Source organism: Onychostruthus taczanowskii, unplaced genomic scaffold (assembly GCF_017590055.1).
Source record: "Onychostruthus taczanowskii isolate IOZ18803 unplaced genomic scaffold, ASM1759005v1 scaffold5, whole genome shotgun sequence".
In the NCBI taxonomy this organism is placed as follows: domain Eukaryota; kingdom Metazoa; phylum Chordata; class Aves; order Passeriformes; family Passeridae; genus Onychostruthus; species Onychostruthus taczanowskii.
The window spans coordinates 2,930,098-2,952,607 of NW_024502568.1; the positions used below are offsets into that span (position 1 = coordinate 2,930,098).

General features: G+C 37.8%; 1 protein-coding gene across 2 annotated transcripts in view; it reads left to right on the forward strand.

Moving 5' to 3' along the window:
* Positions 1 to 356: 356 nt before the first annotated feature.
* Positions 357 to 22,510, forward strand: part of KIF20B (kinesin family member 20B) — a 32,115-nt gene continuing 9,961 nt past the window's right edge. For both annotated transcript variants that reach the window (XM_041415265.1, XM_041415266.1), the window contains exons 1-22: positions 357 to 1,116; positions 2,694 to 2,850; positions 3,324 to 3,410; positions 3,536 to 3,652; positions 3,845 to 3,983; positions 4,341 to 4,525; positions 6,491 to 6,539; positions 7,202 to 7,396; positions 8,289 to 8,400; positions 8,838 to 8,909; positions 9,342 to 9,488; positions 9,919 to 10,081; positions 11,060 to 11,314; positions 12,076 to 12,215; positions 12,790 to 12,940; positions 13,870 to 14,095; positions 14,656 to 14,717; positions 14,895 to 15,014; positions 16,594 to 16,756; positions 19,315 to 20,512; positions 21,826 to 21,964; positions 22,244 to 22,366. In XM_041415265.1, coding sequence (XP_041271199.1) covers positions 2,695 to 2,850; positions 3,324 to 3,410; positions 3,536 to 3,652; positions 3,845 to 3,983; positions 4,341 to 4,525; positions 6,491 to 6,539; positions 7,202 to 7,396; positions 8,289 to 8,400; positions 8,838 to 8,909; positions 9,342 to 9,488; positions 9,919 to 10,081; positions 11,060 to 11,314; positions 12,076 to 12,215; positions 12,790 to 12,940; positions 13,870 to 14,095; positions 14,656 to 14,717; positions 14,895 to 15,014; positions 16,594 to 16,756; positions 19,315 to 20,512; positions 21,826 to 21,964; positions 22,244 to 22,366 — 3,999 coding nt within the window. In that variant the 5' untranslated portion in view covers positions 357 to 1,116; position 2,694. The remainder of the gene's footprint in view (positions 1,117 to 2,693; positions 2,851 to 3,323; positions 3,411 to 3,535; positions 3,653 to 3,844; positions 3,984 to 4,340; positions 4,526 to 6,490; positions 6,540 to 7,201; positions 7,397 to 8,288; positions 8,401 to 8,837; positions 8,910 to 9,341; positions 9,489 to 9,918; positions 10,082 to 11,059; positions 11,315 to 12,075; positions 12,216 to 12,789; positions 12,941 to 13,869; positions 14,096 to 14,655; positions 14,718 to 14,894; positions 15,015 to 16,593; positions 16,757 to 19,314; positions 20,513 to 21,825; positions 21,965 to 22,243; positions 22,367 to 22,510) is intronic.

The following is a 22,510-nucleotide window of genomic DNA, read 5'->3' on the forward strand; positions in this document are numbered from 1 at the left end:
ACAATGTGGCCCACAACCAAACTGAAATCCTTTAGTATACCTCTTTAACTGATATGACACAGCCTCTGTTTAAAGAAACATAGGATTTAATGTTAAAGACAACCTCATGAAAGCAGCTGATACAAAATCTGTGCAGAATTATTCCTTTATAGAATTGCTTGCTTTTGCTGGCAGTCTTTTCTTCAAATGAAAAACAAACATTTAATTTTGGCAGATACTGAATACTTTCTAGTTACTTCTCCTTTTATTTCAATTTGAAACTGTCAGACATTTCTTATTAAAGTTGAAAGAATTTCTGTCTGATTCTAAAGAGAAACTCATGCTGATTTTTGTTACCAAATTCTGAACATTTCCATACCCTGACATTCCAGAAACTGATGATCTCATCGGTATTACAACACAGTTTCGAAAATAAAGCCAAAGAATTTATCTCTTTGCTGATTAAGAAATTAAATGCCCATCATGCAAACCTGGCACCCAGCAACAATTTCTGCCAGGGGAAGCTTTTAGACACAGGTACCGTGTGCTAAGTGTCTAACACAGCTGTCAGGATGGAACCCAGGGCAAGGCACAAGCACATCCTGACCTTAAAACGGGACTTTCCCAATTGAGCTGATCCCTGCTCTGGTACATCGAGCAGGTCACCTGCCTCTTCCCTGCAAGCAGTGATTATCCCGTTTATAAACAGACAGGAGAAGGCCTGGAATCACCCAGAGCTCCGGCAGGCTCCAACTTACACTCGTCCTTCTGCCGCACCCGAGAGAGGCCAAGCCCGGGCGCCGCAGGCAGGTGAGGGCAGGCCCGGCGGGGCCAGGGCGCCTTCCCGCGGTAGCCGAGGTGCCGCTGTCGCTGCGGGGCCGGCCGCTGGCGGCCCCGTGTGGCCGCGGCCTCCGCAAAGCCTGCGACCCAGCGGGACCCGACCGCCGCCCGAGAGCAAACCGGGACAGGCGGCCCCGCCCCTCCGGGACTACACTTCCCGTCGAGCCCTGCGCCGCGGTAGCGCCGTTCTCCCAGGAGGCCGCGCGGGGTCGTGCGCTGCCATTGGTCGGATTCGAAAAGAAGCCGCGGCCGCAGTGGAGCGCGAGCCCAGTAGCGGCCGGGGCCGGAGCCGGGCGGGTGAGTGAGCGGGGCCGGGGCGCGGGACCTTCGCCGGTAGAGGGGGCGCGGTGGTTGTGGTGCGGGGGCCGTGAGGCGGTCTGTGTGGTCTGTGTGGCGGTCTGTGTGGTCTGTGTGGCGGTCTGTGTGGTCTGTGTGGCGGTCTGTGTGGTCTGTGTGGCGGTCTTTGTGGTCTGTGTGGCGGCGGCCGCTCCCCCGGCTCGCCCCGCTGCCATCCCGGTTACGCGGGAGGGGCTGTGGCGTGTTTTCGGTGGGGCCTGCAGGGCCTGGGTAACTCCCGCCCAGGGCTGTGCTGCTGCCGAAGCCACGCTGGTTGTGTCCCGTAAGAACAGGCAAATAGCGCGCGAAGCTGGGAGTGAAAGGTTGATACCTGCAGAGAAGAAAGTTTCCTTTTGTTTATTTTTTTTCTTAGGTGTTAGGGCTGTTGCTTTAGCTTTTGTGTAAGCTGCCAGCCTTGCTGTGGTTTGGAGCTCTTTGTGCCGTCTGTTGCGCTGCCTGGCAGCGCCACGGGCTGTGTGTGAGCTGTGGCTGTGCTTTGCTGTGTGGGCCCCTGGGGATCCCCTTCTTTGAGGGGGTCTGCAGCTCTGAATTCTGTCGCCGCGGTTAGCAGGCTTACAATAGCGCATCCCGGGACACGAGTGCCTTTTAGTGCCTGCAGCTGGGCAGTAGAGTCGTTCACGTGTAAATACCGGCAGGATGTACAGGGCTGTGTGACTCAACGCGGATAAACATTCCGCAGCTTGGGCTGGGCACCCTGTAAGGGCTTGAACCTCGCTGTTCTGACCGCTGGGCTCTGCGAACACTTAAGTCCTGGCTTTGTGTACACAGCTTAATGCTTGTCTTGTGCTTCTTAAGGAAAGAGATACAGAATGAGAGCATAATCTTGACAAATCACACGTTAAGCTTAGATTTAAAGCAATTAAAATGCCAGTCATCTGATAAATATGTTTCCTGTAAAGGACTGATAAGAGTTTTGCAGCGTGTCTTTGTGTAGCTGATGAATAAAACTTCCAGATTGTGACAGCACAGGTATGTTTCTTTCCAGCAGCAGCTTACTCACAGGTCAGCCTTTGTTCAAGCCATGATGATATTTCAAGCCGAGTTTTTTCTGGTTTTCATACAGACGCTAGGCCGAAAATAAATTAAGTTAGAAGAAACATTAGTTCAGAAAGTAGACATTGGTGCTTAATTTATGAATAGCTTTATCTCATTTGCAGCCTGGTGGCGTTTGTCTAACTGCTTCAGGTTGTGTCTATCTTCCACAGCCTACACAGGGAGACTGAGCCCTTAAGTGATTTGACCCTGAAATGCAGACCCATCTCAGGTTTTATGCTGGGGGAAATTGAAATGGGACTGTTATAGGCAGGAAACCAACACTCTTCCTGAGCAAAAGAGTAACCAATCCTACTCTGCCTATTCCTTTAATGAGCCCTGCATGTTCTCCATTAGTATTTAGTAAAACAATTTATGTGCTTTGCTGTAGCCTAGGCATGGCAGTGTATATTATATTACATATATAAACTATATTATATGTTATATTATCAGAGAGCATAAAATAGCTTTCTTTTATCTTGCAGAATGGATCCGGTTTTGGATAATGGGAAGTGGTACAGACCATCCTATATTGCTAGCATTGAACCATCTCCAAGAGCAGGACCAGTAAGTGTGGAAGATATTAAAACAGATCTCTCCTCAGAATTTTCTTTGGTTTCTTCAGGCTCAGACACAAGCCAGGTAAGAAAACTCTACTGTTTGGGTTTTTATTTTTTGAAACATAAGCTTAATCCTTTCATAGATAGGAATAGTCAGATTTTACCCAGAAGATGAAAAGCTTCATTATTTTTCAATTTGAAAGAGATACGTAGGATTTAGACCAAGCTGTGTGGCAGTGCATTGGTGCCTTATTGTGCACATCAGTTTTCTGAGAATGAGGCTGATTGCCTTTTATAGACTGTTTTTGTTGGTCTGGGTGCAGTGTTTACATAAATGTGCTGCAAGATTAACTTACCACAGCAAGCTTCTGCAGGGGTGAAGCACTTGGCAAAGCTGATCTAGTGAAGTAGTTTTGGTTCCTGTGTTATCAAATAAGTCTGTTCAAAACAGCCTGACTTGATAAAATTGGTTTCATGTGCTAATTATCAAGAAAATAACCAAATTTCTAACTGGGTTTTTCTTTTTTTTTTTTTTTTTTTTTTTTTTTTTTTTAGAGGAGCAGTTTGGAGTCTAAGGGACACATACAAGTTTGCCTGCGTGTCAGGCCATTTACATCATTGGAAAGAGAAAATGGATCACAGGTGTGACATTTATTTTTTAGTTTAAAAATATTTAATTTGTTTTGCGGGGTTTTTTGTTTGCTTTTCCTGTAAGCTGAGTGCTTTACAGTCTCCTCATGCCTGTATTGCTTGTTTCCTTTTAATAGGACTGTGTTTCACTTGAAGACTCAACAAATATTGTGCTGAAGCCCCCCCAACACTATTTGAGTCGACTAAGTGAAAAAACTTCAGGACCAACATTACAGAAGTTCACTTTTTCACAAGTAAATGAGTTGTCCTTAAATGTTTGTAAATTCTTTCTAGTATAGATTGTTTTAACTTACATTATTGAATACCAAGCAAACTGTATTTTTTTAACTTGATGGTCTTTAAGATTATAAACTAACAGGATTTAAAAGATTCTTTAGAAGTCTCTAATAATTGTTCAAATTATAACTATTTCTTGGTAATATCAGGTGTTTGGACCTGAAACGACCCAAGAAGAATTCTTTGAAGGTACCATGAAGCAACCAGTGCAAGATTTCCTAGATGGATATAATCGTCTAGTTTTTACGTATGGTGTAACAAATGCTGGGAAATCTTACACTTTCCAAGGTAAAAGTAGATATGAAAAATTGCAAGTCTTTATCAAATGTCTGTTGGTCGTGGGTGGTTTTTGTTGTTGTTGTTTTCCTTTAAGGCTAAGCTTATGCAAAACAACTCCAGTAGTTTTTCTTTTATGTTATACCCATTGCTGATATAGAGCATGAACTGTTCCTGAAAGCCAAATACTTTTCAAAACTCTCTAATGCTGTTTCTATTACCTTGAGAGTACGAAGAAAACTTACAACATGAAGCAGTGGAGTTATCTTCAAACTCTTTGTGTATGCCTTGAGATTTATATTGTCTTTCTGTCCTCATTTATCTGTATACCTTGTAATAACTGGATTTTTCTTTTGTATGTTCTTTCAGGGACAGAAGATGATGTTGGTATTCTGCCAAGAACTATGGATATGTTGTTTAAAAGTATTCAAGGAAAGCTGTACACAGCAATGGATCTCAAACCCTATCGGTGTAGAGATTACATAAAGCTGACTGAAAACCAAGTGAGAGAAGAAACTGCTATTAAAAATTCATTACTTCGTCTAATAAAAGAGGTAGAGGAGCCCTTCTTTCTCTGTTGATGAGTACATGCATCTTCAGATAGCTCCATGTTCTTCATTTGCAGTGGGAAGAGACTGGCTGTATTTAACCATGGATGTGTCTATTTTCTGGCAGCCAACCATTCATCAGCAGTAAAGTGAGCAATAGAGCTGATGACCCCTGTTCCTGGGGATTTTTGTCTTGTAGCTCAATACTTCATGGGCATGTAAACTAAGTGCTTTTTTTTTTCCTGTACCTGGGGCACTTGATAATTTACCCTCTGGGATTACTGGTCTTTAATAAATAAGGGACTATTTACATTCAGTTCTTATCTGTGGGAATACTGGTAGGTCTGATCCTTTAAAGAATATATTTGCCTTTCAGGATACTGGGAAGAAATTAATAGTTTTGAGGTTGTTGCCCTTTCAGTTGGACAAATATCCTCAAAGGAAGCAAAAATCTGTTTGAAGCAGCAGAACTGTAAAGCTAGTGGACTTAACAGTTTGAATTGAAGATGGGTTTCTGCTGGACTTTTTTCTTTCAGTTCACTGTTGAGCAGTCCAGAAATACGCTCCAGTTTTAGAAGCTGACTGAAATTCTAAAGCTGTTTAGTCTGGTTACAGTTAAGGGGAATCTTTTACTTTGTATAACCATACCCTTTTCTTGGTGTCTTCTAATTATGAAAAGGATGGAATAATGGGATGGAATAATGTAAAATAAAACTCGGCATATATGGGGATTTGGAACTAGAAAAGTACTTTTTTTTTTTTTTTTTTTTTTTTTTTTTTTTTTACAAAAAGAATTAAGCATTTCCCTTGTGGTATGCTAAGTTTTAATAGTGTTGAAAAGATAAAAGAATGTGTGTATCTGTTGCCTTGGTTTTTATCCATTGGGTGTGGAAGATAGGTGGCAGCAAAATTCTGTGACTGCACTTCAGAAGCACAGGAGTAAGTTAACTCTAGCTCTGTCAGCCTTCAGAAGGGACTTGAGAAAAAGCTTTTGTGTGTGTTTGAATGTGCCTTCTAGTTTCTGAAACTGTTTATAAGAGCAGCACTTAAACCTATAAATTTGCTGGCAAAGTTTGCATCTGCTGCAACAGAGCTTTGTGTCAGTGTTTTATATGTGTAAAACCTAATAACTAAAATTTTTATTTGAAAGATTTATTATGAAATATACCCTTGACAGAATACTACAGAAACCTGAACCAAGCCATAACTGTTTTTTATTTCATGTTAGTTCTCTTAAGCATACTTTATTCAGTAGATGGATTTCATTTCTTTAGGCACTTCAACTTGCAGTTCTATGTCTGAAAAAACCTAACTAACCAAAACCAAGACTGGGAAGAGAGTGTGTGTATGAAGATCCAAAGCTCTAGCTATAGTTATTTGGTTTACTTTTTTTAATAGCAAAAGAAAATTGTCTTTCTCTTAGTAAAACCTGGACTTTATTTCAACTCTAGAATTTATTTCAAATGTGTCATGAAGGTGTAAGTTGCTCATTTCAGTTTTTAAGTGAATGAGTGTTCTACATTTACCTCTTATTTTCAAGGGTTAGCCAAGTAGGATGGAAAAATATGAAATCCAATATTAGCTAAATACCATTAGTAAAATAATTTAGAATCCCCTGGGTTTACAAGGTTAGGACTAATGTTTAAACTGCAACTGGAGTCCTGAAATCATCCTCTTGAATCACCCTGTTTATGTCAGTGGTCCTACCCCTCTTGTTTTCTGTGGCTAGAGTGTTTCCCAGTCAGCAAGCTGCAATGCTGTGTACTGATGTAAGGGAAGAGGCAGGGGTGAGTGTGAGGTCAGAACAGCCCTGTCAGCAGCAGTGTACAGGTGCACTAGACCTGGTGTGTAACCAGGGTCTTTCCATTGGCATATTGCACCCAAGCTGTATTCCCATCTAGTAATACAATAGAGCTGTTAGAAATAACTTTACTGTCAACAGTGTACTTCAAAATTTGTTTTCTTTTGTAGGTAGACTATCAGATTAACACCAGGGACGAGGCACCTATGGATTCTAAGGGTATGTTTTATATAAAAGTTTTGCAGTTAAAGCTGGCAAATAAGCCCTCTTAAGGTCAATAACTGACTTCTGGTGTATGCTAATAAAATGACTTCTTGTCAATTTTTTATGCCTGTGAATTGAACAGTGAACAAATAATCTGGGCAGAAAACACAAGGATAAAATGGTTAGAAGAATATCTGAACAGGCATTAAATGAGCTGAAGTTCTTGCAAAGAAAAGTAGTACCACTTAAGCTGTGGGTCCTAGTGGTATCCTGACAGGCTTTTAGAGTACTTCTATGTAATTATATAAACTTAATTCTAGCATTTAAAAAACTACCTAAATACTAAGTTTACTTTAAAAAGTCAAAATGAAGTGTCTTGTCAGTTTAGTTCAGTTTAAAGATGTTGAAGAGATTTGACTAATTCTAACCAAGCTTTATGGTTGGTAGAATTAAAAGTGGAAAAGGAAGCAGTAGAGTAGATGTCTCTTGAAAATATGTAAGCTAAGCATATGAGTTCCAGATATTTAAGAAATGGAGTGGGAATTTAAATGGATTTCTTGAATGAATTGTAGATTTTAAATGCTTTTTAGGAGGTTTGTTATATCAGTTTTTACTTTTTTTAAATGAAACTCGCTTTACTATGTTTATATTGGTGTGTAATATTTTGTACTTGGCAGATTTGGAAGATATCTCAAAAGACTTGGAACAATCTATCACAACTGCAAGAAATTACATCAAGTTTTCTGTCTGGGTTTCATTTTTTGAGATTTACAATGAATGTTTTTATGATCTACTGATTCCTGTATCAAATGACAAGAAAAGAAAAACACTACGCCTTGCTCAAGACATCAAGGGATGTTCTTTTGTCAAAGGTGAATAGAATACCTTGCAAATTGCCAAATGTAATTTGAAAAGTTGGTCTACATGTGATGATGTTTAGATTTGAAAACTCAATAACAAAATTCTTACAATCTACACACATACAATTATCCCTGCTTTTATAATGCTTTATTTGTTCTCTTGACTGGAACTGCTAAAAGCCTCTGCACTCCACTGCCTTGATGTTTCTTTGAAATGGGAGAAATATTGGAAACAAAAGACCAATTTTTAGGTGTTTTCTTTTTTTCCATTCTCTTAAGAAAAGAAGTCAGTAGTTCTTAATGGTATTTGTAATTGGCTCAACAGTTTTAGTTTTTTGTTTCTGGGATTTTTTTCAGTATTCTCTATAGAGAAGCAGGCTTTAGACATATGGTGATCATATTGCAGGCAAAATGCTTCTGGTTTTTTTCAGTTAAGTTGATGGTCCTGAAAGATATCCATATGACTCCCCTTCCTCCCTTCCCCCCCACTTCTACTGTGGTATAAATTGAAGAAGCTGTTCTTTATTTTAGGATTTATTAGGTAGTGTTCTGCCTTGCTGAATATGACTTTAGGGCTTTCTATTCATATTAGACCTTACTTTTTTGACTTGTCTGTGCTCAGGTTAAGGTTGCTCACTTACTTTGAATGGAACATATTTTACATGCTAATAGAATGATGAAATGATGTGATGTACTTGCTCTTCCTTTCCTATGAGAAGAGGCATTTTGATCTTTGATCAGAAGTTATCTGATTTATCATCACATAACTTCTGTCTGAAGCAGATGCAGTAAAACATTTCTATGCCTCAAGTAAATGTAGTGTCCTTGCTGTGCATGCATTATCCCCATAATACTTATTTTGGTAATGTTATCTAAAAAATTATCATATTTCTTCTTCCTGAAGATCTCCAGTGGGTTCAGATTTCTGACTCTAAAGAAGCCTTTAGACTTTTAAAACTGGGATTGAAACACCAGAGTATTGCAAGCACAAAACTAAATAATTGCTCCAGCAGAAGGTAAGAAACATTTTGAGTAGCACTGGGCATAGGATGATGGGTGGGAGGAAGGAGACACTAAAACATGGCTTATGTTTCTAGGAAGGGAAGAGGCTTTAACAAGATCTAGATTTCTAGGTTCAGGTTTGGTGTCCTTTAGCAGTTTGTGGCATAGTGGCTTAAGCCAAAGGGATTAAATTCTTCAGTAGGGTGAACGTGTACTAAAACTCACAGTATTTTATCAAATACAATACAAAAGCACTTATCTAAATATCTGAGGAAAAATCAAAATACATGCTACATATATATGTGTTTAAAAGTTTGTATCTGATTTTGCATGCTTAGATGTATTGACAGATCAAACAACATTTTGAACAGAAGTCGTGGAGGCTAAAAATACTTTGCAAGTATTGATCTACTTTATCACTTTCTCTGCTGATTTAAATTTCTCCTTTTAGTCACAGCATATTCACAGTTAAACTACTAAAAATTGAAGATTCAGGAATACCAAGGGTGACCCGAGTCAATGAGTAAGTTCAGAACAGTTTGTCTCTCCTGATGCAGTTGTCAATCACCTTCCATGCTGGTGTGTTGGTACTGCACCCAGTGCTCACTGGCAGAGCTTCCTGCATGGATGGTGGCTCCTCACTTCTACCCTCACTTGGCCCTCTCCCTCAAGCCATCAGGTGTCAGTGCTGTTGTGTCTTGTCATCTCTGCTCAGCGCAGGGTTCTGCCAGACTTCTTTACTCCTGAACTCGTGCAAGTCCCCAGAAGGAAGAGGATGAAGAGGTGGTGGGTGGGGTGGAATAGGAAGCACGTTGGGCAAATATTTAGCAGAAAATAGTGGGAAATTTTTTTAGGGAAGTGAACTTGAGAAGAATGAGAAAGTGTTGATTTTTAAAAGTGAATAATTAGTGTATCTTTAAGGTAAATACAGTGATTTTTCCTTGTCTGCCTTCAGATTGTCATTGTGTGATCTTGCTGGTTCTGAAAGATATACCAAGACCCGCAATGAGGGTGACAGATTGAAAGAGAGTGGAAATATAAATACCTCTCTCCTGACTCTGGGCAAGTGTATTAATGCACTCAAGAACTGTCAGCAGTCAAAGTAAGTCCTTTCATGAATTGCCAACTGGTTGTGTTTTTTAGGTATTGCCTACAGTGTTTAAAAGCTATTGTTTAAAATTTACAATAGTAACACTTAAATTTTTGGTAGCAAAAATGTACAGATTTCTGGCATCTATACTGTAGTCTTGTTGATGTACAAAAGTTATCTTTAAACTTGCCTTGTTTTGCTTTTTAATTAAATCTCTTAAATTATAATATCCTTTAAACATGGTGTCAGATGTCAGTGATTTTGCTTACTTGTTCTGAGCTTGGCTTATCAAACAAACTTGGAATATTAAAATTTATATTTAAAACACCTTTGTTACTAGTGCCGTAGTAAGAGTGAAACTTTCATGTCTTCAGGCTGGATAGTTCTTACACTGACTGGAATTTACTGAGTTTCTGATCACCTGTTCTTTTGTCTGTTAAAGGTTGCAGCAGCACATACCCTTTCGGGAAAGTAAGTTAACTCATTTCCTTCAAGGATTTTTCAGTGGAAAGGGAAAGGTGTACATGATAGTCAACATCAGCAAATGTGCATCTGCATATGAGGAAACACTCAATGTGCTGAAGTTCTCAGCCATTGCACAAAAAGTAAGTGTGTTGTAGTCTTATCTTGTTGATCAGTAACTTTGATTTGCTTTAAAGAGCAGGTTCTCTCCCTTTTAGGAATATGAATTTAGTTACTAGATTTTTGTCTTTTACTGCAGTCATATTTCTATTTATACTGGATTGAGCTTTATCTCCTACAGCTTTTAAAAAGACTTTTTTGGGACTTTGGTTTCCTTTGGAATGTGGGGGTGGAAGCATCTACTGAAAACTTGTAACTCCTATGAAACATCCAGCTTAATAAGAAACAATACGTTTGGAAGAATTTTCCTGAGATCTGGGTAAATTTCTTCTGCAGATACAACATGCTCTCACTTCCAGCTGTCCTATATACTACTACTATCTGAACTTGGAATATTGCTCATCTTAAGTACTGATAAAATAGATTGAGCACCAAAAAGTGTTGGAAGGTCATCTTTATGTTCAGAGGCATCAGTGGGAAGGTGGAAGCAGAGTCAGTAGGAGTAAATGCAGTGATGTAACTTTGGCAAAGTTGGAAGATGTAAGTGTGGAGAATCGATGCTGTAGCTTTGATGGAAGCTATGGAGAAGTTTTGTTGACAGTTAAGTCCATGCCTTTGGAATTTGAGCAGGTTAAGTACAATACCAGAAGGAGCAGACTGTAGTGGTTATAGAGCTGTGAAAGAAATAGATTTTGTGGAGTGGTGTTCATGTAATGCAACTGGAAACTCAAAGTACAGAAAATGGACAATCTGTTTCTGCCCTTATAGGTTATCCAGTTAGTGAGACTTGGTGTTCCTGGGATCCAAAGAAGGATTAGGCTATAATGTGAACTTTGTACTCTAGCTGGAAACTGGTCTAAGTAGTGACTCTGAGTAGAGCATAGATAAGCTGGGAGAGTGCTCTGCTTGGGAGACCTATAGGAGAGTACAGCAGGTCTTCACAGTGCCAGTGGAGCTTTAAGAAATACCAATAACTTCTTGTTCTTGATTTTTCTGGGTAGGTTTTAGTTATGGACACGTCTGTTCTCCCCCAAGATCAGTCATTTGGCCAGAAATTGGCAGGAGAATCATCACTGCTTAATGTCACTAGAATGCCAATCCCAAGGAAAAGAGCTACTATCCTATGGGACAGAACGTTGGAAGATGTGTTTGAAGATGATGCTGATGAGATGGAGGAACAGCCCAGTATGTCAAGAGAAGAAGCAGTGCAGGAAAATGAAGGAAATGAAGTTGTTATTGCGAAAGAAAAATATATGGTATGTGCCAGGGCTACTGTAAGAATAATTATAGCATGGAGCCTTGATAAAATGTATTCTTCTGGTTTTCTCCATCTCACTCTTTTTTTTTTTTTCTTCCTCCTTCATTACCTTATACTACCTAAATCCAGTGTTTGGAACTACAAGTGGGATTACTTATGCCTTGGTGCTTTTTGTGGGAAAAACATGAAATGTGTCAAAGTGCAAACTGAGCAGTAAGAATTGCAGATTTGGCTTTCTCTTCTTGTGGTATCCTATTGTCAATACACAGAAGATATTACCTATTTTTGAGCAACACAAGGTTGTTCCTTTGTTATTTTATACACAAGAAAACTCTGGACACTGTTCTTTAAGAAACAGCCATTTTAGTCACTGCTGGGGAAGACAAGGAGCAGGGAAACAGAGGACTAGAGACCATTTTGTGGAGGTTTCATTAATACCCAAAAAGGGGCATCTGGAAAAAGAAGGCTAAATTCTGTGGATCTTAAGTCTATCTTTAAAAACAACTTTAAGAATTCTGGTTACAAACTTGATGTTCTTTGGAAATACCTGCTCTGTGCTAACCTAAATTGCTGTGTTAGTACCAAACAGGTAGTGCAATCTACTCATAAATCCTTCTGTTTATGAATAAGCTAATAAAAGAACCAGAAAAACTATTCCCAGCTGCAGAGTAAAGTGTTGTAGTATTTGAGGAATGGGGAAAATCTGACTTGTGGTAAAGCATTTCTTTATGGAAAGCATAATGCTACTTGTAATTCTAGATGCTGGTGAATCTGGTAGAAGAACTGAGGAACAGACTTATTACTGAAAAGGAAAATAAGTTACTGCTGGAAATAAAAATTCGTGAAGAAGTGGTACAAGAATTTACGGATTATTTTGCTCAACGGGAAATGAATTTCAAGTAAGCTGGCTTTAAGTGGTTTTTAAAGTTACTTGTGAAGAAAGTGAAAGTAAATTATTTCATAAATCTCTGTTGTAAGACCACAGTCTTCTGCTAGATTGGATCTTCTACTGCATCAGTTTATGTGTTCATTTCTGTTTGGATAACACGCTCTTCAGAAAGGCTTCGATTTTTCTGTGGGATGGGTAGGAATGTGTGTGTGTATAATTTTTAAGTAGTGGTTTTTTTCCTGTAGAACTCTTTCTAAGGGAAGAGCTGCTTTGGTAAGTTGTAGAAAGAGTGGCATTTGCAAATTCTTTGGTTCCTTTTTGTTTTAGTGATACTCCAAACATTGCTCTCTCAAGCAGCTTAGAAAAAATGCCATTTTTTTTTGTGCTATCCATAATCTTTGTATCTCTTATTCTTCTGGTGTATGTGAAAAGTACTTCTGGTTTACAGTAGCAGCATTGTTTTGTATATTGTTTTGTTGTGCCAAAATAAAGAAAGCATCTTTGTTACTAGGCAACTGTGCTAATAACTTTTTAGCCTCTCTCATGGCTAGCTTTTAGCTCACTTGTTTTTTTCTCCACTTTAGCAAGTGCCTTTCTAATGAACGAGAACAGCTTGAAGAAAATGCTGAAAAACGCCTGGAAATCTTCAAGGAACTTGTGAATAGTTGTACTAAAAATACAGATGAAAAGAGTGAATTACAAGATCGGCCTTGCAGTGAGCAAGCTGGACCTCTGGTATTTTTATCTGTCTGCCCCAAATGTCCCTTTTACTAATTAACTGTTATGGTCATAGTATTTCTCAAGAAATACCAGGGATGATTTCAAGGAATTGCACACAATGTGACTGTGTCCTCAGCAAGATCTATGTATCTTATTTAATAAATGAGGCTGCTGAGCCTTGGGATTCAGGAATTTCTGGGGTTTTCTGCATTTCTCCAGCACAAAAGTGACAATTATTCTACACAAAGAAATTGGGAGAAAATCTGCAGTTTTTTATGCTATAAAATCCATTGCATTTAGTGTCTATTTTAAATCTTTGAGGCTGACTTTAGGCCCTGCATATGGACTGTGCTGGAGTAGTCACAGAGACTTCTCTTAGGGCAGTAGTAGCTACAACTAAAACAATGAGAATTATTCATCCACTTAAGCCATATCTAGACTCTTAACGTGAGTCATTTGAGAGTTTTAAACCCTTTTAAAATAGCAAGCTATACCCAAAAGACTGACTTTACATCTTGCCTCTTTTTTTAAGTTACCACAGACTTACTTGACCTTACAAACTTTTCCTGTCATATGGAAATTTCAGATGTATTCCTTCTAAAACAGTTTGCTTGCTCTGTTCATTCAATATTCTCATTGGTTTAAAATATACTAACTTTTATAGTAAACTTGGAGGGGATGTTTTTGTAGAGATACAAGGGGAAATGTAATGGTGGGTAATTAAATGTTATAAAAATAAAGTAGCTCTAGCTTGATACTGGAAACTGGTGTGTGAAGGTAGACAAACTGGCATTGAGTGCATATGAACCCATATGATGGTTTTGAAGTCAGAATTATAACTGTACTTATATATTAGAATTCCTAAAAATCTTCCATATTTTCTGTATAAATAATGGCTTTTGTATAATTATTTGCGATGTCTAAATGGATCTATATTCTTTCAGAATGAAGAAAACAACACAGACACAGATGCCTACATTGACTTTGGGGGTGTTATTGATTCTCTGCAAAGCAATATCACTGATATCAAAAATCAGGCAGAAGCAGCACACCAGTACATTGTGTCCTTAGAGGACCCACAGGAAACAATAGGTTGTCTTGAAAAACAGCTGGCAAAAATAACTGCTGAACTTGTTGAGACCAAGGAAGAGCTGGAAAAGAAAACCAAAGGTAAAGCTGAGTCTGATGTGAAAGACACAAAAAACCAAATTCCTAAGTACTGTAAAATAGGAATAATAATTTCATTAAATGGGATTGCGTAACCAATTCATATGTACAATGATGGTAATCCATTGTTTTGTGTATGTTCAGGTTAAACACTTATATAGGCCTTGCTTATTTCATTTTTAAGATGAAACTTGAAATTGTCAACTGCAGATTTAAGAATTGTGGAGTAAAACATTAAAGTTACTGATTTCCTTGTTGTATGGCTATACTTGATGTTTTGCTGATGCAGTGTATTCAGGCATCATGTGGAACTTTGGAGGAAAAACTAGCAGCCCCTCATAATGATCTCAGCAAAGGTCTTGTGAGGTGATCTGTATTTTGAATGGATAGCAACTCTCGATTGTCCAGTTCAGAAAATGTAAACAACTTTTGAAATGTCCTAGTAGAAATAAACTTAAAAATAAATGTATTCAAAAACTACTGAAGTACCAGAAGACACAAGACATGGATTGCTGAGTAAACTGTGATAGCTGATTATTATGTAGGCTTTTTTCCTGTTGCAGGTTTTGAAACACAGAGGATTAAATTGGATGAGTCTGCTGAGCAACTTAAAGAAGCAACTGAGGTAACTGTCTCAAAAAAAAAACTTGTGCAAAATTGTTTGCTTTAATACAAAATGCAAATAACTTGAAATGCTGTTAAACTGTGCTTCTAGCCTTTTTTTATGTCAAGATAGTTTAACTGATCTTGCTTCTAAAAATCATGATAGAGTTAAATTTAACACTGAACTTTGTTTTTCAAGAAAATGAATATACAAAATGAAAGGATTCAAGAACTGATTGACATTGTGAAGCAAAAAGATGAAATGATTATGAAACTACAAGATCAGATAACCCGTTCAGAAGAAACCATAAAAGACTATGTAAGTCTTAGACATCTTAATTGTCTTGATACAAAAAAAGCTTAATATGTGTTTATGATGGACTTGACTTTGGAAAGTTGGCATTTTCTTTAAATAATTGCTATTTACTTCAAATGATAGCAGGTCAGTTTGCATTGAAACTAAAGCCACAGCAAAACGTTAGCAGGGGTGTGTGTAAATAATGGGATTTTCAGAAGTACTGATCTGAATTTATTATTGGAGGACTCTAGATGAGACTGAAGAGCTATTAAAAAAATAAAAATACCTCAAACTGTGAGGACTTAAATCAGTGGGAATAGAGGAAATGCATCAGTGTCTGAATAAAAGAGGAAGAAAATGAAGTTTTGATACAATAAAAGGTCAATTTTAGTTTAAGTTAGAATTTAAGAATGTAAAAGAAGACAATTATGTGAATTAGGAAAAAAAAAATCAGTGTGTTCCACCCATCCTCAACATGCTTGCATGCTTTCAAGGGAAGAGTGTTAATGTGAATGTTTAGGGAAGAGTGAATTCAGAAGGTATGACATGGGTTTCTCTGTTTTTTATGTGATTAATAAAACTTGAAATTGTGTAGTCTAATGATAGCTGCTGAATGCTGGAAGCTAGTCTGGCTAAATGTATACAGGTTAAAAAAAAAAATCAAAACAGACAGGTTTTTTTGGGATTTTTTTTTTATTTGAGCCTAAATATTTATTTATGTCCAGTAACCTGAAGTAGTTTTGAGAACATTTCAAGTGAAACTTAGTCTTCATTCTGATCCATTTCTCTTACACTGTAAACTCAAAGCTTTGACCATACTTTATCTTGTGTTCTGTCTCTGCCTCACAGCTACTTAATTTATCAATAGTATGGAATGCTCCAAGAGCGAGTGGAGTGTGATGACTTACTATTACTGCTCCTTCCAGGAGCAAGGCTTTATCCAGTGGTTCCATGAGACTGTGTGGCATGAAATTTTAAACATGACCACAAACCTCAATTCTATATTCTATTGTGGTTTTTTAATGAAGTACTTATAGATGAATAATTGGTTCTTAACAGCCACGTGGCTTGCCACTTGTCATCTTGCAAGTAACCAACTTTTTTCTTAGTCAAATAGATATCTGAAGTATGTATTGCAGAACTGACTAGGCTTTCAAATTGCATCAAATGTGTCATGACATAAATGATTTTTAGCTTTACTGAAAGCTGTTAAAGCTCTCAACTCTACCAACCATGATCAGAAAGTGATTAATTTGTAGAACAGACTGTGTGCCCTTTTAACAAATTGGAAATTTCATCAACTCTTTTGACACTGGAAATAGTTTTTGGATGTAAATTAAGTCCTCTTAATGAAAGTTGTGCGTTTTGTAGTTCTCTAGTCTCTTGCTCTGATTCCTGTATGATGCAAAGTATTGTGTTTCTTAGTATCTGAACTTGCAGGAGCTCTTGGTTTAACTAACTGATCTGTCACTGGCTGTTCCTCTGACAACCCCTATGCACCTTACCCATAAAGGTTTTGTAAAAATATTTGCATAGAAAAAGCTACTCTCAAGTGTTCAATTCCTACGACTTCAAAGCAATTGATCCTATTTTAACACAGGAGAGCACTTTGACTACCAGTAAGAGAAAATTAGCAGAGAAGAACTCTAACAAAGTGACTGAAAACAGCCAGTTCAAGGATTGTGAGGAAACTGTATTGGAAGTGGGAAGAAAACGTTGCTTGCAAAATAAGCCTACTGCAGAAGAGCCACCTACAAAGAAAGGTACAATTTCTACCATCACTCAACAGGGGGTCTTCAAAAAAAGCTTGGTTACTATTCCAGAACAGAAGAAAAAAGCTGGGAAGTGTAAACATTATGCTCTGAGGAGGAAATCTACTGTGTTACACTGTAAAAGGAAGTAACTGTTTTTTAAATGTAATCCCTTTTGCAGGGGGCCGGCCCAATATCGGGTACTCATAAATGATTTTAATAAAATTTTAGTTTTTAGACTCTTTCCTTTCTGCTGCTTTTTCTTATTTCTATATCTACCTGCATACCCAGCTGTAGTTCTTAGGCAGTTTCTTGACAGTTGTAGTACTAAAGTTTCTGTTGCTGGACTTTGGAGAAAGTAGCAGCTCCTGCTCAAGTGTTTGAAAATTTCCTAAGCAACCATCAAATGTGTCAATGATATCCTGATTGTTCAGTCATACAGTATGTGCTGTGAACCTTGACATTTTGTTCTGTGTGCGTGCTGTGAACACATTAGCTCTGTTCAAGGTGACAGGGCGGGAAAAGGAGAAAAATTAATTTTACTCCCATTCAAGTGGAAAGCTTAAGTCCACAAATGGCGTATTTTGTATAGCTCTCATGCTTGCACTTTCAGTCTTCTTGCTGTTCTTGCTTTATCTGTGAGCTGATCAGGTGAATGAAATCTATTAATAAGTGAGGTTGAGCTATACAGGACTTGTGCAAAATGGTATTTGTAAGAGCTCTCTGCCTCTAACTTGACTTCAGGGCCGAGCTTAGCTTTAATTTCTTGTCTAACTATGGAAAGCATACACAAAAGGAAGGTGAGAGGCCTTTCTGTTAAAGGAGAATTATCAAATTCACATGATCACAGAAAAATGAGCATACAATGAATAAACTGAATATTGGACTGTCATTCATTACACTGTGCAGTTAAAGAACAAGGCTGCACTCACTGTCATAGATCAGTTTTAAGTTTATGGTGCAAAGAGTTCTAGTAAATAGGGTAACATTAGGCTGGCATCCAGGCACTAGTGTGGGGCTCCCCAGAGCTCCATAATGGGCCCAGTTCTCTTCAACGTCTTCAAAAATAACTTTGTTGCAAGACACAAAACTATCCTAAGTTTGCCAATGATAGCCGTTGGCTCACTGAAAGGGTGGGAAGCCCTGCAGAGAGAATCTGTGCAACCACCTACCCCATGAAGTTAACAAAGGCAAGTGCCTGACTCTGCACCTGGGACAGGAAAGCCTGGCTCTAAGTACAGACTGGAGAGTGAGAGGCTGGAGAGCAACCCTGCTCTTGATGATCCTTGAGGGTCCCTTTGAACTAAGGATCTTCTATGATTCTATTAACGAAGCATGTCATGGAGAGAATATTGAACTTCTGATGTTTGTTGCCCTAGAAGATGGCAGAGGCATAGGTATTCAAATTCTCAGATTGCAGAGGTAGGTAGATAAGTCAACAGGTGCATATACGGATACTGAAAGACGAGCAGGGCTGTACTGTCTCAATTCTTCAATGTCAAGAAAGGCCCACAGAAAATGGCTGGGCTTGCCAGTAGTAGCAAAAGGAGGTAAAAATATTGGGCTAGGTCAGCTGAGGCCATATCATGCAGTAGGGCATTCTTTTTCCTACAACTTCAAGTGTCGTTTGAAGCCAAGACTAGGGACTTTGGCAAACCCTGTGTTAAGATACCTCGGCACCTCTTGCTTTTAGCAACGCTTGCAAAACTCCAGTCCAGGGAGATGAATATGTTCTATTTTGTCTGATGAGTTTTATTAGGGCTACACAACTGGGCTTTCAGTGGAAACCATTTCCAAATACAATATTTTTCATCTTGTAGGATTTAAAAATATGACCTTATATACTACATTAAGGCTGCTGTTGTGGTTGAGCTATCAGAAGCACTTGATGTGTCTTATAACGGCAAAACTATGGACAAGCAGGAGGAAAGTGTCCTGTTGACTTTCAAAAACTAAAACACTGATGCTGATGCTTCAGAATGACTGACTGTTTGTTAGTGACTCAATTGACTGTACAACTTGTTGGAATTGAATACAGAAGAGAGGAATGTTCCAGACACAAAGCAAAAAAAACCCAAAAACTTGTGCTGGACTTTTAGCTTTCTTTTAAAAGTAAGGTGATATAGAGCATAAAACTCCTCAGCAAGGTGTGTGATAGGATTGCTCCTCTAAATGGAGGATGGCTAATTGCTGGCTCTATTTAAAGGGATTGTTGAGTCAGTGGAGGTGGAAACTGGTTATCTCTGTGAATGTTACCTAGTTTATAGGTGTTGCCAATACTAATGAAAATAGCTAGATTTTTCTGCTAGTGGTGCAGAATAGAAGGTTGGAATAGAACTGTAGCAAACTTTTTTTAAGTCTTGTGAACATCTCTCTGCAAATTATGCCTAGAAGCCCAGGAGGCATTTTAGTGTGTATAAAATGGCTCAAAGGGTTCTAACAACTTCATGACTCTAAAATCACACACACAGCAATTACAGTTTGGTGTTGCTAGTGACTTGTTGATTTTAATTAACCTGAGCTGTATGGGGATTTATTTGTTCTTAATGTTGTCTTGGTTTTGTTTTTAGGAGATAAGAGAGAGAGTTTGGAAAACTACTGTCTTGATCAAAAGAGAACTAATAATTCTGAGACCTACATGGAAATACTAGCACTAAAGGAAAGAACTGAAACCTTGGAAGGTCAGGTAGCTATGCTTGAAGAACAATGCCAAAGAGAAAAAAATGAAAAAGAAGAGTTAAATCGGCAGATAGCAAACTTGCATCTGAAACTCTCTGCTTCTGAAGAAAAGGCATCTGGCTTAAGTGGAGAACTTCAGCAGTGTCAAGCTGAATATCAAGAGACTGTTTCTGAATTGAACAAGCAGAAAACTATAAATAAGGAACAAGAAGAAAAGATTGTTCAGCTAAATAATGAAGTAACAGGTGCTAAACAAAATATACTTGACAAAGTGTCACAAATTAAAACAATGCAGTCCCAGGTAGATGGATTGTATAAATGTCACTCAGAATCTTATGCTGTGGATATTGATTTAGTTAATGTAAAGGATTCCTTAGACCCTCAAAAAGATGAACCAGAGACAGCTGAAGTGAGTCCTCTATCCATGCAGTTCCAAACTGCTTCTACAGCAGACCTGAGACAGGAGAGCTCCTTTCACCGCAGCATTGAAAGCATTTGGGAAGAATGCAAAATTATGATTAAGTCTTCCTCACAGAAAAGTCATCACATTCAACAGCTATGTCAACAAGTTGAAGACTTAGAGAGGAGACTTCATGATAGCGAGAATGACAATAATCAACTAAAAATAAAATTAAATGAGATTACAAATCAAGAGCATCAGTCTGTAAAGGAAAAAGATCTTATGAATCAGTTACAAGAGCAAATCCAGAAGAAAACCCAGGATTTTGAAAAACAGGCTGCAGAAAATCAGAGAGTAATTGCACAGTTTCAGGAGAAAGTTGCCAGCTATGAGGAAGAAATAAGAGATCTTAAATGCTTATTGGAGGCTTTTAGGATTAAAGATGACAGGATGAAAGAGTTAGAAGAAGAGCTAAAAGAAAGAGAATCTATGATTTTAAATCTAGAAAGTAATACAGTAGCTCTGCAACAGAAATGTACAAGTGTAGACAAAAAACTGAAAGAACTCAGTGATCGAGAAGCACATTTGAAGGATGAAGTTGTGCAGTTGATGAACAGTCTGGAGACCATGAAACACCTTCTTCAGGAAAAGGAGAAAAATGAGTGTGAGCAAATACAGTCTTTAGAACTGTAAGTAAATAATGAGATTATTCTTAACCCTTTAAGAATAAAATTAAGCTAAAACTCCCTTATATGAACATCAGTTTGACATACCACATTTGCATGTTTACAAACTTGATTAATCAAACTGCTTCTTTGAGAAATTTCTATACACTGCTCAAATTTTTACATTTGCATATCCTGCTGTCTGTTTTTCTTGCCTGTTTATGTATTCTTTCAAAAATATGCATCTAAATCATGTGGAACTATTGTGCAGGAAAATAGGAGCATACAAAAAATTTTAATTATTTGGGGATTTTTAATAATTTTGTTGCAGACCTTTTCTGAAAGACATTACATAGTGCAATATTATATCCTGTAACTTGTATAAAAGTAGGACATGTTTTCTTTGGAAAGGATTGAATGGTAAAAGGAAAGGAAGAAAGGGGAGGGGAAAAAAGCCTGAGGGAGTAAACAGATGGTTTTGATAATAGCTATTCTAGGTGAACAGTCTACTGTAAGACTAGAAGGAATAATGGGTATAGAGGGTAGAACTTTGCTCAGCACCCTCTACTTTTTAAACTTGTAAGAAATAGGAGACTATGTACATCTGAAAGATTATATTTGCTATATGGGAAAGAAATTATGTAAGGATGCTTTGTAGCCCTTCACCTGACTGTGGTTTCTTTAGTGCTGTATCTGTGGGTACTGCACATACTCCAAAGTACAGTTTAGCAGGAAGGTCTGATGGTCCCCAACCCTGTGCTGGGGAAGCTTTGAAAGGATTTCTTTTTTTGAGGCCTTGTATTGTATTGTCATCTATAGGATGTGTAAAACCTTCCTTTAGTTAGTTTAAAAGTCCAAGATGTCTTGCTGGAAACTCCTTGAAATAAATGTGACCACTTAAAAATAAACCCATCAAACTTATTCTTTACTTTGCAGAACTTGTAATGGCAGGATTTATTGCAGTGTTATTGGGTTTTTTCCACTTTTCTTTTTATTCATCTTGATACTTGTTAGAACTGGGATGTAGTTATCAACTTTAAACTTACTTGCTTTTTAACCTTGGGCTTTTCTAATTTGTAAGGTTACCTAATGATAAAAATGATTGCTCTACTGTGCTTAAAAAAGATAATATTTTTAAAAATTGAGTGTTCAGAAGTGAACCTGAGCAGTCTGTTACTTCAGGCTCATATAGTAAGACACTGGAATCCAAATGTAAAATTACAAAGCTTGTCATTGATCTGATGGAGCTGAGATTGTAGTTGCAAATAAAACCAGTAAGGAGCCTGAGCTCATATGTAAGACTAATGTTATTTATGTCTCTTAATTTCTAACCCAAGGCTACGTAAAGATCTTTCTGAAAGTTCTGCCCTTGTACAAAGTTTGAAAAAAGATTTGCAGAGGAAAGAGGAAGAATACACAGATTTGAAAGAGAAATTTTCTGATGCCAAGAAACAAATTGAGCAAGTACAAAAAGAGGTTAGTAACCATAGGCAAAATGTTTCTTCTGCAAGTTTGGGCTTCTGTTATTAAACCTGTTTTCACAAACCTTAATCTATGGATGTTAAAAGAAATTCATAATAAGGCTATTTTGAGTGATACATTTTGAGTATCTTCCCTTAAGCACTACCAGCCCCTGAAATGTAATGAAGATGCTTGCAAAAATTTAACTAATTTAAGTAGTTTATTATCTAGATAACTTGGAGATTGTAAAAGGCTTATAACTAAATGTAAGTTTTGCTTGCTGTCTTGTTGCAGGTGTGTACAATGCAAACTCAGGAGAAATCCCTGAGGAAACAAGTTAATGAACTTGAGAAAATTAAAAAGCAGTTTAGTGAAGAATTAGAGTTCAAACAGCGCACAATCTTGCAACTTAAAAAGGTATTTTGTTTTATAAAATTTTACTTGGTCTTAATTTTTTAAACTAATCTACTAATGAGACAAATTTTCCAAGCAACTGGAGAAAGCTTACAAAAGCTGGGGTAAAAATAGGAGTAGGCAGGTGAAATTAGTTTTCACAGATGA